The sequence below is a fragment of the Plectropomus leopardus genome, chromosome 21, assembly GCF_026936395.1.
Source record: "Plectropomus leopardus strain MGB_pleo_1.0 chromosome 21, ASM2693639v1, whole genome shotgun sequence".
Taxonomy (NCBI): Eukaryota; Metazoa; Chordata; class Actinopteri; order Perciformes; family Serranidae; genus Plectropomus; species Plectropomus leopardus.
The window spans coordinates 23,448,506-23,461,604 of NC_142196.1; the positions used below are offsets into that span (position 1 = coordinate 23,448,506).

A 13,099-nucleotide genomic window follows, 5' to 3' on the forward strand; every position below is an offset into this window, starting at 1 on the left:
AGACAAAGGTTAAAATAAGGACGCCCTGAGAAGAAAGGTGATTTTTTTTTTTTTTTTTCCCGAGCAATGTTGGCCAAAACCGACAGTATAGTTCCCACATATGAGCTATTAGCTGCAACATATAGCTCCATTTGGAGATAATACATCCTATGCCTGACAAATATATAAATAAATAAGTAAATTAATAAATTGTTTCACATTGCCTCTTTGGCATTTGTATCAAGATCAGAGTAAAATATTTTAAAAAATAATGATTTGGTGCAGCAGAGACAGAGAAATATTTTGTTTTTTTTTAGCTCCCCTATCCAGTTAATCATTTCATGACCCTTAAGTTTAGTCTTGCGACCTCTTGTGAGGGTCCTGAACACTCAGGCTGAACCCCCTGCCTTAAGCAGTGAACATGATAAGGTAGCTTCCTCACGGTTAGCTGTTACTGAATTGCAGGTGCATATTTCCCACAAAATTGTCTGAAATACCTCCAGTGATAATTCTACTAATAAAGTTTGAAGCATACATGAATTGAAATGTAATTTACCATTTCATGGTAAAACAATTTTAACATAAAATGATGTACCTTGACAATATGTTAGACTTAGACATAGACTTAAATGTGCCTTTTGTCTCCTCCTTTCCTCACTGGTGTCCGTGCTTGTTTTAAAAGGGGTCGTGGCTCTACTGCAGTCCACTTTAGATGATGTGGTTGGCTTATAGACCTCCCATCAAAAATCTCTGAGGAATTTTATGGCATTAGATCACAGCAATGATAGCTCCAGATACCCTAGAAAAGTTATGTCCATTGGAATGGATTGGGGATCTTAATGGGTTAAGTTTTTATAGAAATTTAGATTTGTCAGTCCATTTCAATCATAAAAGCTTATCTTTTTTTAATCAAAATTGGTCCAAATGTAATCATGTTAAATGCATATTTTAAAAAAAGCCACATCTATATACCTCAACGAAACATCAGCATGAATATATGACAAATCATTTTTTTTAATTTAAGTGAGGATTTTTTGGTGGCCTGTGATTTCCAGTGTAGATAACAACATATATAATTATATATACATACATATATATACATATATATATATATATATATATGTGTGTGTGTGTGTGTGTGTGTGTGTGTGTGTATATGTATATATATATGTATGTATGTATACACACACACACACACACACACACACACTTATAATATATATATACATATATACTCTGCTCTTGACATTATAGGCAAACATGTTTTTGTGTATTTGCTGCTTGCCTCTGGGATGTGTCATCAGCAAAAAGTCAGTTTGAGGTTTGTCACCTACAATAAAAGCCGATGCTAACTAGCATTAGTGAAGACATATTCAGTTGAGGACAAAGGCATATATTACTACAACAGCCACCTTCTTTACCTTTGGTAAAAGTGTCAGCCCATAGAATACAAAATTGTTCCCCAACTCTCCAATTACGAATAATGACGTGTTATTATTAACAGCTGTCACGCAAGAATGAATCCCTTCCAGCTATATCAATTTATAATAATGATAGGACCCTAATGACATGTGATGCCTATTCAAGATAATTTGCTTGCTGCTTCTACACTCTCCATCTTTTGCAAAGGGTAAAAAAAAAAAATAAAAAAAAAAAGCCCATTGTGCCGGTATTTTTCTCTCCATGTCTCCTCTTCTCTGTGAAAGGAGTTCTGGATGTAGCGGTGAAATGCACCGTTGGAGCTGTCCATTAAGTGGTGCTGAAATCTATTTCAGCACTGTGAAGCTTTTGATGGTGTCTGGATCAGTATTGGGAGCTGTCCTTTTACCTCGGTGCTGAAATGTGTTATAGTAGCCTATGCTGGCCTTTTAGTGGTGCCTTAAATGTGTTAGCAGGTGCTGTTTGGAGGCGTGCTATTATCCTGGGTGTTGCTGCTGCTCAAAGGGGTGATACAGTGCCAAATCAGCCACTTGTCATCTTCTCAGAGAGCATGTTAGATAGTGTTATTTGTCATGGTTACTTTGATTGCTTCACTTTTTTCCCCCAAAAAATATCTTTTTGGGTTTGTGCTGCATACTAAGTCTTCTATCTGTCCCATCAGTGAAACTTTCCGTTTTTTTTTCCTTTAAAATGCTCCAAGATGATTTCAAAAAGCTATTCACAGTCAGCTCAGTTTTCATATTATGCAGTGCAAAACACAAAGCACTGACTTAAAGCCATCCTGAACAAACCCCTTTTAATGCATAAAGCAATCACTGTTGTCATGACAACGGAGTCCTTCGAAAACAAAATGATGTCTATGTGACAACTGTTGTGAATATGTCATTAGCATGAATTAGCTGTTGGGAGAAAAAATAAGATTGTAAAACGTAAATAACAAGTATAATTCTTGCATATATTTTTCTCAGTGCTAGTACACTTTAGATCACTGGGATTACTGGGAGTACCAAGAGCCTCCGAGGTGTTGCCAAAGCTTTGCTGGGGGTCACAAGGCCGTCTTGATTTTTAAGGGATATGAGATTTTTTAAAAAAAAATTTAAATATGAAGTAACCCTTTATCTCGGCATTCTATTCATTTCTCATCTTAACTTCAACTTTATTATCCCAAAGGAAATTTGATGTTCAGCAGGCATTAAGACAAAAAAATACATATATTTGGGTCAACATCAGAAATAAATACAGAAATACAGAAATTCCCCAACTCAAGTGAAAACAAAGATACCCCGACCACATTGAACCAGAAACTGAAAGTTTGCAGAAACTGAAATGAAAGGAAACTAACTGAACTAAAATTAGCTACTGGAACTAATTTTTCTCTCTCAAGAAAACTAATTGATCTTGTTAGAAGAGCTTTTACTCTCTGTTTAACAGCCTCGTCCTGTATTTGAAAAAAGCACAGATATATATATATATATATATATATATATATATATATATATATATATATATATGCTCAAAATTTGTCCAAATGCACACATACTTCAAGTTCAGTTTTATCAGTTTTTCTGTACTGTTATTGTTATGCATTGAACATGATATGAAACATCCATAAAATTTGTCACTTAATTAGTGGTCGTCACATAAAATTATGATAAAAAGGGGTCCCTTAAGGAAAAAAAAAACACTGCTTTAGAGGGTACCATACACTGTCAAAATAATGGACGTAGCTACTGTGATGTCACCCATTGGTTTGTGTACTGCCGTTTGAAGCCTCAAGTTTGGCACTCTTTTTTTTTTTTGGAGCCATAAGTGAGTGCCATAAGTGGGTGGAGATGTGGAGGATGGAGGGGTGGATGTCACTGGAGGAATGTGTTTTTTGTACCAGGCTGTAAACATCTACATTTCTTCTGTAAGGATGGACATTTTAACCCCATGAGACCTGAGCAAATTGACGTGATTTTTTCAAGCACTGGAAGAAGGTGATAAGTAACTGAAGAAAAAAAGAGAGAAAAAGGAAAATTACCTGAAAATTACCAAAAAACACAAAACAAAGCAGCACAAGGGATGTCCATACAGGCTACAAAGGGTTAATAGGGGGGGCTCTATGTGAGGAACTGCAGTTTTTACTGCATTGGCTGCAGTCTTGGAGGCTGCTGCTTAGATTGTACAAACCAAAAAGTACTGTAAAAAATGATTGTTTTTAACATACTCAAGATGTCATTATTGGAAGACTATTTTTTGAGCTTCAGTTTTCAGGGGGCGTACTGTAAACAGAGGGTATGCTATTATGTATGAAAACTCATTCACCACCACAGACGTCATGGGCACGGTTTTAGAATCTGGCTCTGTTGACATTTCACAGCTGAGTGGTGTGAAGGCTGGTGAGTCACACCTGGCATAAAGTGCTGTATGCCTGCAAGAGGAGAAACTGCATCCTGATGCATCTCCTCTCTGTCAGGATGATTGGTCCGAGCTGTGTTTATGTAAGGACCTCACATAGAGTATTTGCAGAGAGAGGGAGCAGGAGGAGAGATGGAAAAGCAATTACTTTTTTTCCAATATCCCGATGCTTGCCATCGTGTGTCAGACAAGCGAGAGCGGAAAAATTGAGGCACACAGTCCTACGACGCACCACCTGCTAGGAAGCAGAGTCTCAGAGTGTGAATCCCAGACCTTTTGGTCTTGCTCTGTGTCAACGCCAGAGTAATCACTTATCAGCCCTCGCCCTCTCACTGGGGGCGATATTGGTCTTATACTGTGAGCAAGCTTCTTCCATCATAAAATGTACAAGATTTATCCACATGAAAATGTATGTTCCCAGAAAAAATACCACAGCCCACAAGGAAACTGATACCTCCTTTCTGTATTTAATCAAAACAAGTCATGGGGTGTTCTAGCACTGAACAACTTTTGTTTTTGAAACATCCCATTACACTTGTTCCCCTGGCTATATATGCACTGGGGGCTCGCTGCATTGAAGGGTTTGATATAGGAATTAATGTAACGCTGATGGATGGCTTTGGCCATGCACAATGACAGAATATGTTCTGGGAGAGTGGCGCTGGCTATAAATCGTAAAATACATTTTTTTTAGATTCCATTTTCTTCACAAATGGGTGTGTAGGGACACATTTTATGAATGTGGATGTGTGCATGCATAAGCTTAAGACCAAACAGGGACTGCATTTTTTTCTTGTGGGGGCAGACATGAAAAAAAAAAAAAACACAATATACTTTTAATATTTATTTAAAGGGATAGTTTAGGTTTTTTGAAGTGGGGTTGTATGAGGTACTTAACCATAGTAGAGGTGCATGATGATTTTGACATGTCATTAGTATTTGCCAATATTGGCTTTAAATGAAATGATCGAGCAACATGCTGATTTCTGCGGACATAAACAGTTTTTTCTTGTTGTTGTTTGTTTTCTTGGCAAAGTGAACAAGCTCAAAACCTTGTATAAATGATACAATGCAGTTAACACAACAACATATTTGAAAGATATACAAGTATGATGAAAGTTTGCATGAAGAATAGAAATGACAACATTTTTTTTTTGTGTGCATTTTATTGGCAGCTAAAATGTTTTCTTGCTGGTCCCCATCAACAGCATCGGCATTGCTAAGCGTCAATGTCAGATTCCTGCCTGCCTCTCCAACCTGGGGGTGTGCCGATGGACATCTACTCTGTGTGATATACTGTCTATGAATAAGTAACTCAAACAACCCCAAATCAAAAAATCTGAACTATTGCTTTGATATGCAAAGTTCTATAAGTCCTCTCTCAGAGCGCACTGCACTGTTCCGCTCTACCTGCCTGCAATTCTTTACTTCCCAGAGTTTCAACAAGAGACTTCATCAAAAACACACCAGATTTCCATGTAATGTGCATGATCCCTCTCGTACCCAGTGGTGTTAACAGGGATTTAACGCTTTAGTCCTCCAAATATCTCAATTAAAAAGCTGTACAGCCGGAGCACTCGAGGAAACAACTGTTTGCTTTATGCAAACTAAAAGCCTTGGACAGACTTTGCTTTGGTTTGTGCTCCTCAAATTAAATTGGGGAAGGAAAACAGAAATTGAATTCAATCTGTGCAACATTTATTTTGGGGCTTTCAGACCAGCAGCCGTTCCCTTTTCACCTCATCCTCTCAATTTTGAATGATCAGAGTGCTTCATTTTTCAGAGTTTACACACGATTGACTTTTTTGATTCCTATTCCTTTTCTTTGTCTTCTCAGCCTATGGAGGCTATTTCGCATGAGACCTTTTTCAGTCAGTTCACCCTGTTGACTGCATTGAAGCAATCTAAATGCCAGGTGCTAAAATTTGCAGGGTTAATTGGAGATGCCTCTTTAACAATAGCAATTATTTTTTATCTATATAATCACCCAGCAGCCATGGTGATTTTGTTCCCAGTAATTACAGAGCTATAATCAGTGCCAAAATAATGCATCAGCGTACAGTGTTTTCAGCTTATGGCATGTATTGATTATGTTGAAGTTTTAATTGGACAAAAGCGCTTCCAGGGAGTTCATTATGTCGGCAGCTAGCTTGGCATTAGCAGGGGAATGATGAGGCAGAAGCCAGTGGACGGCTCCATTTGTTTGGGCTGGTTGGCACAATCAGTCAGTTAATTCCTGACTTTCCAGGAACGTGTATTTAAACAGAGCCAGCCCTGGGAGCATTCATCACTGCCGTCTCTTGTCCATTTGTCAACATCAGAGACATGAGGTTTGTTCACTCACTCTGAAACACAACCACAATAAGGTGGTTATTGTGTTCTCGGCTGCCGCGGTCCCACCGCATAGCATCCGTCATCAGCCAATAGGGCTTTGGCCCAGAGTGGCCGTCATTACTTTGGAGCTGATTGATTGGCTGTTGAGAAGTCGTCTCGCTTTCATACATCATCATCTTGATGGTAAACACAGGCTGAGTTGTTGGAGAAGGCTGCTAATGTAGTTTTGAGCCACAAGTGGACGGTGCTGTGAGCTCAGGGTGGGCTGTCATTCTTTTTCATACGTCAAAAATGACAACAGAGCCAACAGGCTTGGTGGCTTTATTTTGCAAGAGATGAAATGCAAAGATGTCTTTGATTACAAAATCTGCATTTTTAACATTGAGAAGAGTCAGTTTCTTTAGGAACATTACCCACAATGCAGCCCAAATTCTTCTTGGGCCCCATGGTATCACGTGACAGATCTGGACATTGTTTTCCAAGTTTGGCCTTTCTGGTCTGGTGCTTTTCCTTTGGACTTGGTTTGTTGGCTAAAAATCCACTGGAAATGCAGCAATGACTCCCTTAAATACAAGGAGTTTTTTTGTTCGTTGCACTTGAACAGTGGTCTGCAGCTTGGCAGGCTTCTCACCTAGCTGTCAAACCATCCACCATCCCCCTCCACCTCCAGATGACAAACTCAGCTCATATACTACGTCATTTCAACCCTTTGAAACTGAGCAAATTGGTTCGATTTCTTCTTCAAAATAAAATGGGAGAAGGCAACAAGCAATTTCACAAAACATGACTAGCAATAACTTTGTAAGAACTTTGTAAAAAAATAACTTTGTAAAAAAAACCACAAACATTACCTGAAAATGAGTGTGAAGAAAAGACAACAAGAAACAAGAAAATGCCCTTAATAAGTGCTGAAAATTACAGCTTTTTATTGTATATATTTTATTATTTGTGTTTTATAACATAATTTAAAAAATGAAATTATTATAAATTAAAAATATAGTTTTCTGGACAGCTACTTATAAGACTGAGACTAATGGGTGAAAGTACATTACAAAACAAAATGTCATAAGGATATCAGACAGTGAATTTTTAATCTTTTGAGGATGTTTTTTTTTGAAGGACAAGGCCTTTTCTGCCAGTTTGTGATTTGCCGGTCACATGAAGCAACACGGCAGACATTCATTCGGGATTCTAGGGTAATTGGCTTCAGTGCTGCCACCTGATTTTAATTAACAGTGCAGCACATTGGGTTGCACACCTGCAACAGAGTCAAACAGGAGACTAAGGTATTAATTAACATTAAGTACATCTCAGATCAAATCAAAGTAAGTCATTTCCTCGCAGTGTTTAATAAGGATTGTAAAATACTTTTTGTAGATGTAATTAATTGAACACGCCCGTCCAAACACACACTTGGTTCTTATCATGAAATGTAGACAACATGAGAGGCTTCTTTCAGCGCAGCTGCAGTTAACTAAATATGCTAATTATATTTCAGTCCCAAAGATTTAGTTAAAATCTCTGAACTTTATTAAAAGCAGTTTCTGCCTCAGTCCTAACAAATTCCACTTTACTGCAACCGCTTCATCGCCTGGATCATAACTTTTTACAGCTGCTCATGTCTTCAACATCATTTCAAACATCCTCACTATTGACTCAGTGTTATTACTTCTGCTGCTGCTTCTGTATAATATTTAATCCTGTTACAGTACATCCAAGCCACTTAGTGTTTCAGTGCCATTACTAACGCATCAGTGCAGAAGCACATTAGTGTTCTGTTTCTAATTACAGCAAGAAAGTTATATAACGCAGAAATTGTTTTATCCAAATGCTGCAGGAATACTGGCGGGAAAGAAAAAATATCAAAGACTTGCTGCTTTAATTTGCCCAGCAGCTTTACAACAACATCGTCTCTGATGAATGAAGATATGGGAGCTGATTTAATGAGATGGACCTTTGTTTTGTGGTACAGGGGTGTCATAGTAGGGGGAAAAGAGAGACTGATTACCCACAACCCCAATTGGAGGGGGGCCCTTGAATAGCCTTGAAAGCAAAGTTTGGTTTTGTTTGCACTTTTTAAGGCTGTGCACTGGCGATAGCTGTGGCCAAAGCATTATGTTTTCATGTTGTCCATACGTGTCTGTGCCATTCTTGGGAACACAACAGGAAATTCCTTCAAATTTGGCACAAACATTCACTTGGACTCAACAATAAACTGATTAGAATTGGTGGTCATAGATCAAAGGTTGTCACTGTTACCTTGTCTTTGTCATTGTTGTAAGTGCGATATCTCAAGCGCACCTTAAGGTTTTTCTCTTTCTTTTTTTTCAAATTTGGCGAAAATGTTCACTATAGAATTTGTTGGCCAAAAGTCAAGGTCATTGACCTTTTGCCACATGGACCTTCCATCCATCTCATTCTCATGAACTCTTAATCTCAAAGACGCCTTTAGGAAATCTCATCAAAATTGGCACAAACTCCACTCGCACTCAGTGATGAACTGATTTGGTTTTGGTGGTCAAGGTCACTGTGACCACGTGAAGAGCACCTTGAAAATTTTGTTTTATTTTTCCAAATTTGGCACAAACATCCACTTGGAATTAACAATGATGTGATTAGATATTTGTGGTCAAAGCTCAACCCTAGTGTGACCTTTCATCTATCTCATTAACCGAATGCAATATTTCAGGAATACGTTGAGGGACTTTCTTCAAATTTGAAGAAAAAAAGGAAGGAAAGGGAAAGAAAACAAACTGGCTGTTAAAATAAATAAATAGATAAATAATAGGTGCAGGAGAGGGATGTAGATAAAGACTGAGGTGGCGGGGGGGCCAACAGAAACTGCTTATGGGGCCCATAATTTGGTGCTATACGCCCCTGTTGTTGTAAACATGAATAAACTATGAGGACCACAGATATGTGACAGTGTATGTGACTGAAAGAGTGTTGAAATGTCCTGGATGCAAATGAATATTTGATGAGTTTATATTCCACATGAATTCAGCATTAAAGTTTCAGCATTTAATTTCAATGCGCATTTTTAATTGATAGCCACTCTGCAACTCGCGCCTTGGCAGACTTGGCAAGCCAAGCGTGTGTGTGTGTGTGTGTGTGTGTGTGTGTGTGTGTGTGTGTGTGTGTGTGTGCGTGTGTGTGTGTGCGTGTGTGGGCGCACGCGCCGGTGGAATATTGAATGGCTCACGCAGAGTCCCGCAGCAAGCGTTTAAAGAAGAGATGCGCGGCATCTCTCTCTGTCTCTCTCTCTCTCTCTCTCTCTCTCTCTGCTGTCTCCTCCTCTTCTCTTTCGCTTCTACTGAGAATCTTTTGCCTTTTCTCATCTCGATCGGCGCGTCCTTCCCTCCGCCACTTGTTATTTCACACCTTGGCCGCTTCAAACGCAGCCTGTAGGCGCCGTGAATAGACCGTGTTCTTCTTCTCTGCTGCACCGGTGTGTCTTTCTCTATTTGCATTTTTTCCTCCTCTCGCCGGGGAAACAACAGTTTCCTACAGCTGTGGGGAATCATGACAACGGCGAAGGAAGGCAATGCACCGTCGAAAGCGGCTCAACAGCAAGACCAGGTACCGATGCGCTTTTTTCTCGCTCCTCTTGCCCTCGCGTATTAATATTAACCTGTGTCGCCCTGTTTGCTTTGCCAGCACTGTGTGGTGTTTGCATGCAGCGCTGCGATGACTTTTTCATCACCGCTTGTGATGGTGTGTAGAAGGAAAAAAAGAAAAAACAGCAATTTACGCTCGTTGTAGACGTTTGCACCTGGAGTCAATTGGAAGTGATAGCCGGTGCCGTGCTGTCACTTCCTCACGACTGTGGCTTTTTTTTTGCAGCCTCGTGCACGCTTGTGCTCACCACAATCATTATTATGCAGTATTTGCTGACTTTGGAGACAACGAGCAGTTTGTGTTTTGCGTTAAACCCAGTGCGCTTCACCTTGCAGTAGGGCACGGAAATCAGCTCAATTAACTTGGATCAGATCGTGCATAATGTAAAAGGCCCGCTACCGGTGCTCATATCAACAGTTTAAAAATCATCGTCTCGTTGCTCAAGCTTTCTACTTATCTATTGAAACGCCTTTTAAAGCGTCTGACCTCTCCAGAAAAGAGCTCAGCTGTGTCTCCAATCTGACGGCTGAAAACACTGTTGCATTTCAGTGTGGTGCAGGGTGGCTCTGCTCTGTTTTCTTTGCCACCTCCATCAGTCAGTGATGATGGAGCATCTGTTTGACCCACCTCCACAGAGGAGCCCAAATAATGGGGAGGGATACAATGGTGTTTATTTTTCAGTATCAATATTTCATGAGCTGGAATAAAAAGAGCGCTCATTTTCTATTGTGCTCGGTTAATGTCAGGGTTGACAAATAATGCAGACCCTTTCTGCAGTATGAGAACCAGTGAATTTGAATAACATTTCAGAGATTGAAACCTTTTGCAAGAGTTCCCACAGGCATATCTTTGAAAGTTTTGTTGATTAGACGGAAAAAAAATAACTTTTCCAACTTTTGGAAATGACACATTTTTTTCTACAATAATATGCCCAAGCTCTCTTTTTAATGGCATCACCACCGGAAAAATGCTCTGGCAGATGTTTTTTTTATTGTATAAAATGTCATTATTGCTTAAAAATACAAAAATACAAAAAATGACTAACTTTGGTTACTGTCATGTTTTAACTCAACCAGACAAAACCTTAAAAGTCATTATTAGTGACTCCTTTAACCCTTTAAAACCTAAGAAATTTGGTTTGATTTCTTTTGAACACGTGAGAAGATGCCAATGATCAACAAAAGAGGAAATGACCTAAAAGTTTGCAAGAATTTAGTAAAAAGTACAGGAAAATTGCCTGAAAATTTGTAAAAAATAAAATAAAAATAATACAGTTAAAAAAAGGCAGACAAGGTTTGGTGAAGAGTGCTTAAAATTATACATAAATCTATAAGCAAATTTTAAATATGTAATCTTGATAAATATAATTTAAATAAATAAATAAATATAAATATAAACATAATCTTGATAAAAAGTAATTTTCTAAATGTACTTATTCCTTTCAGTTTGTGGAACATTTCTTGCAATATTGCTCATTGCTGTTTTTCATGTTTTTGAAAGAAATCACACCAATTAACTATGGCTCAGAGGTTTAAACACTTGTGAAAGGTGTCTAATGGCAGCATAATAAAAGAGATGTTACTCCAGGTTTCAAAGAGTTAACCGCCTTCGTCCTGTTGATACACGTTCAGTCTGCTGCTCACGTGCAAAAATATGCTTTCATTTCATCAAGTTTCCTTGTTTTTTGAGCCAGTCTATCAACAAAAACCATAACTTTAGACGGCATCTGTCACTGCTAGCCTCCACCTGTGCGCTGCACCTGTCTAAAGATGACAGAAAAGGTGAGAGGGACACTTGGCTTCATCCTGCCAAGCAGACAATCTTCCCCTGCTGTGATTTAGATGCAGGCTGTCAGTCACTCCCTCGGAGGCAGCCAAAGGTTCTGCTGCTCCCACCCTGCATATTCTGCACGCGGGCTGTGTAGGCATGAACATCAGCATAAGCAAGTCATGATTGATTCTTTTTTTTTATTTTCGGTCTGGTTTCAGCTTCACAAACGTGAGAATTTGCAGTTTTGCCTTCTGTGAATCATTGCAAATTGAATATCTTTGAGTTCAGGCTGGTGGTTGGACAAAACAGGCAATTTAAAGACATCACGTTGATCTCTGAGGTTCTTTTGCTATTTTCTGACAATTTGTAGCCTGAAATGCGGCTAGAACAAATTATTATTTTTCATTATCAGTTAATCAGTTTTGATTATTTTACCAACTAACAATCGTCGGGTCACAATCAACTGTCACAAAATGTCACACGCTACAATGTCACCATTTCCAAGATCCCAAGGTGAAATCCACAAAGTACTTGCTTAGTCCAACCAATTGTTTTGTCATACAATAAAACAAATCCTTATATTCCAACAAGCTGGAATGAGCCATTCCCAGGACGTCAAATACAGACGCTTTGGGTTGGTTGTAGCATCGGTATTTGATGATCTGGGAATGCCTCAACAACTAACTAACCCTAACACTTTCTCTGGAGTTACGTACAGCACTTTAAAGGAATTACTCGATTAAGCCTTTGAAACCTGAGCCAATTGACCTTAATTCTTCCAAAAGCACATGAAAAAGGCAATGAGCTACTTAAAAAAGATAAATTAAAAATTAACAGGAAATTGGTAAAAAAAAATAAAAAAAAGTATGGAAAAATACCTGAAAATAAAAAACAGAAAAAAGAAAATAAAAAACAAACAAACAAGGAAATTACCTTAAAAAATATTTTTTTAATAATTCTTAAAAAATATTTCTTAATTTTAAGTATGTAATTATGATAATTTTATATTTTTCCCCTAGATTTTTTGATTTTCCATAGACATTTTTCCCTAGATTTTTTTTCTTTTTAAATAATTGTTATAGTCTACAAATTTGTGAAACATTTCTTTAGAAGTTTCTAATTGCCATGTTTTTTTGAAGAAATCAGACTTACTTGTTCAAGGTTTAAAGGTTTGAATATTTGTGAAACAAATTTAAAAGTAGCTCAAGAAAAGTTAAGTCAATCCAGGTTTCAGACGGTCAATTGACAAATTGTTTCAGCACTAGACTGAAAAAGAAAACAGGTTAACCAGGTATTAAAATAACCTTTTGGTTGCCGCCCAATATTTTGTCCTCTGACACAAATTTGGCATCGACTTATTTATGCACATACACATTTAAAGTGTGAGTGCAGAATTTAAAACACAAATCCTTGTTAACACCTGCCGAAAATGACCTTTTCTTGTAATTACCGTCAAGATTGCTTGGACACCAGTAAATAGTAAATGGTGGCTGTCAGTGGATTTTCTTGAGGCGTGAAGCTCCAGCAAAGTGAAAAATTGCTTCATGCATATCAGGTT

General features: G+C 38.3%; 1 protein-coding gene across 5 annotated transcripts in view; it reads left to right on the forward strand.

The window, feature by feature from the left end:
* LOC121960626 (A-type potassium channel modulatory protein DPP6) overlaps positions 1-13,099 on the forward strand; it is a 269,989-nt gene that overhangs the window by 125,886 nt on the left and 131,004 nt on the right. Inside the window, exon 1 of one of the 5 annotated variants that reach the window (XM_042510414.2) lies at positions 9,381-9,732. The exons of the other annotated variants lie outside the window; for them this stretch is intronic. Coding sequence (XP_042366348.1) covers positions 9,676-9,732 — 57 coding nt within the window. The 5' untranslated portion in view covers positions 9,381-9,675. Of the gene's footprint in view, positions 1-9,380; positions 9,733-13,099 lie in introns of those variants that run through there. 5 annotated transcript variants of the gene reach the window in all.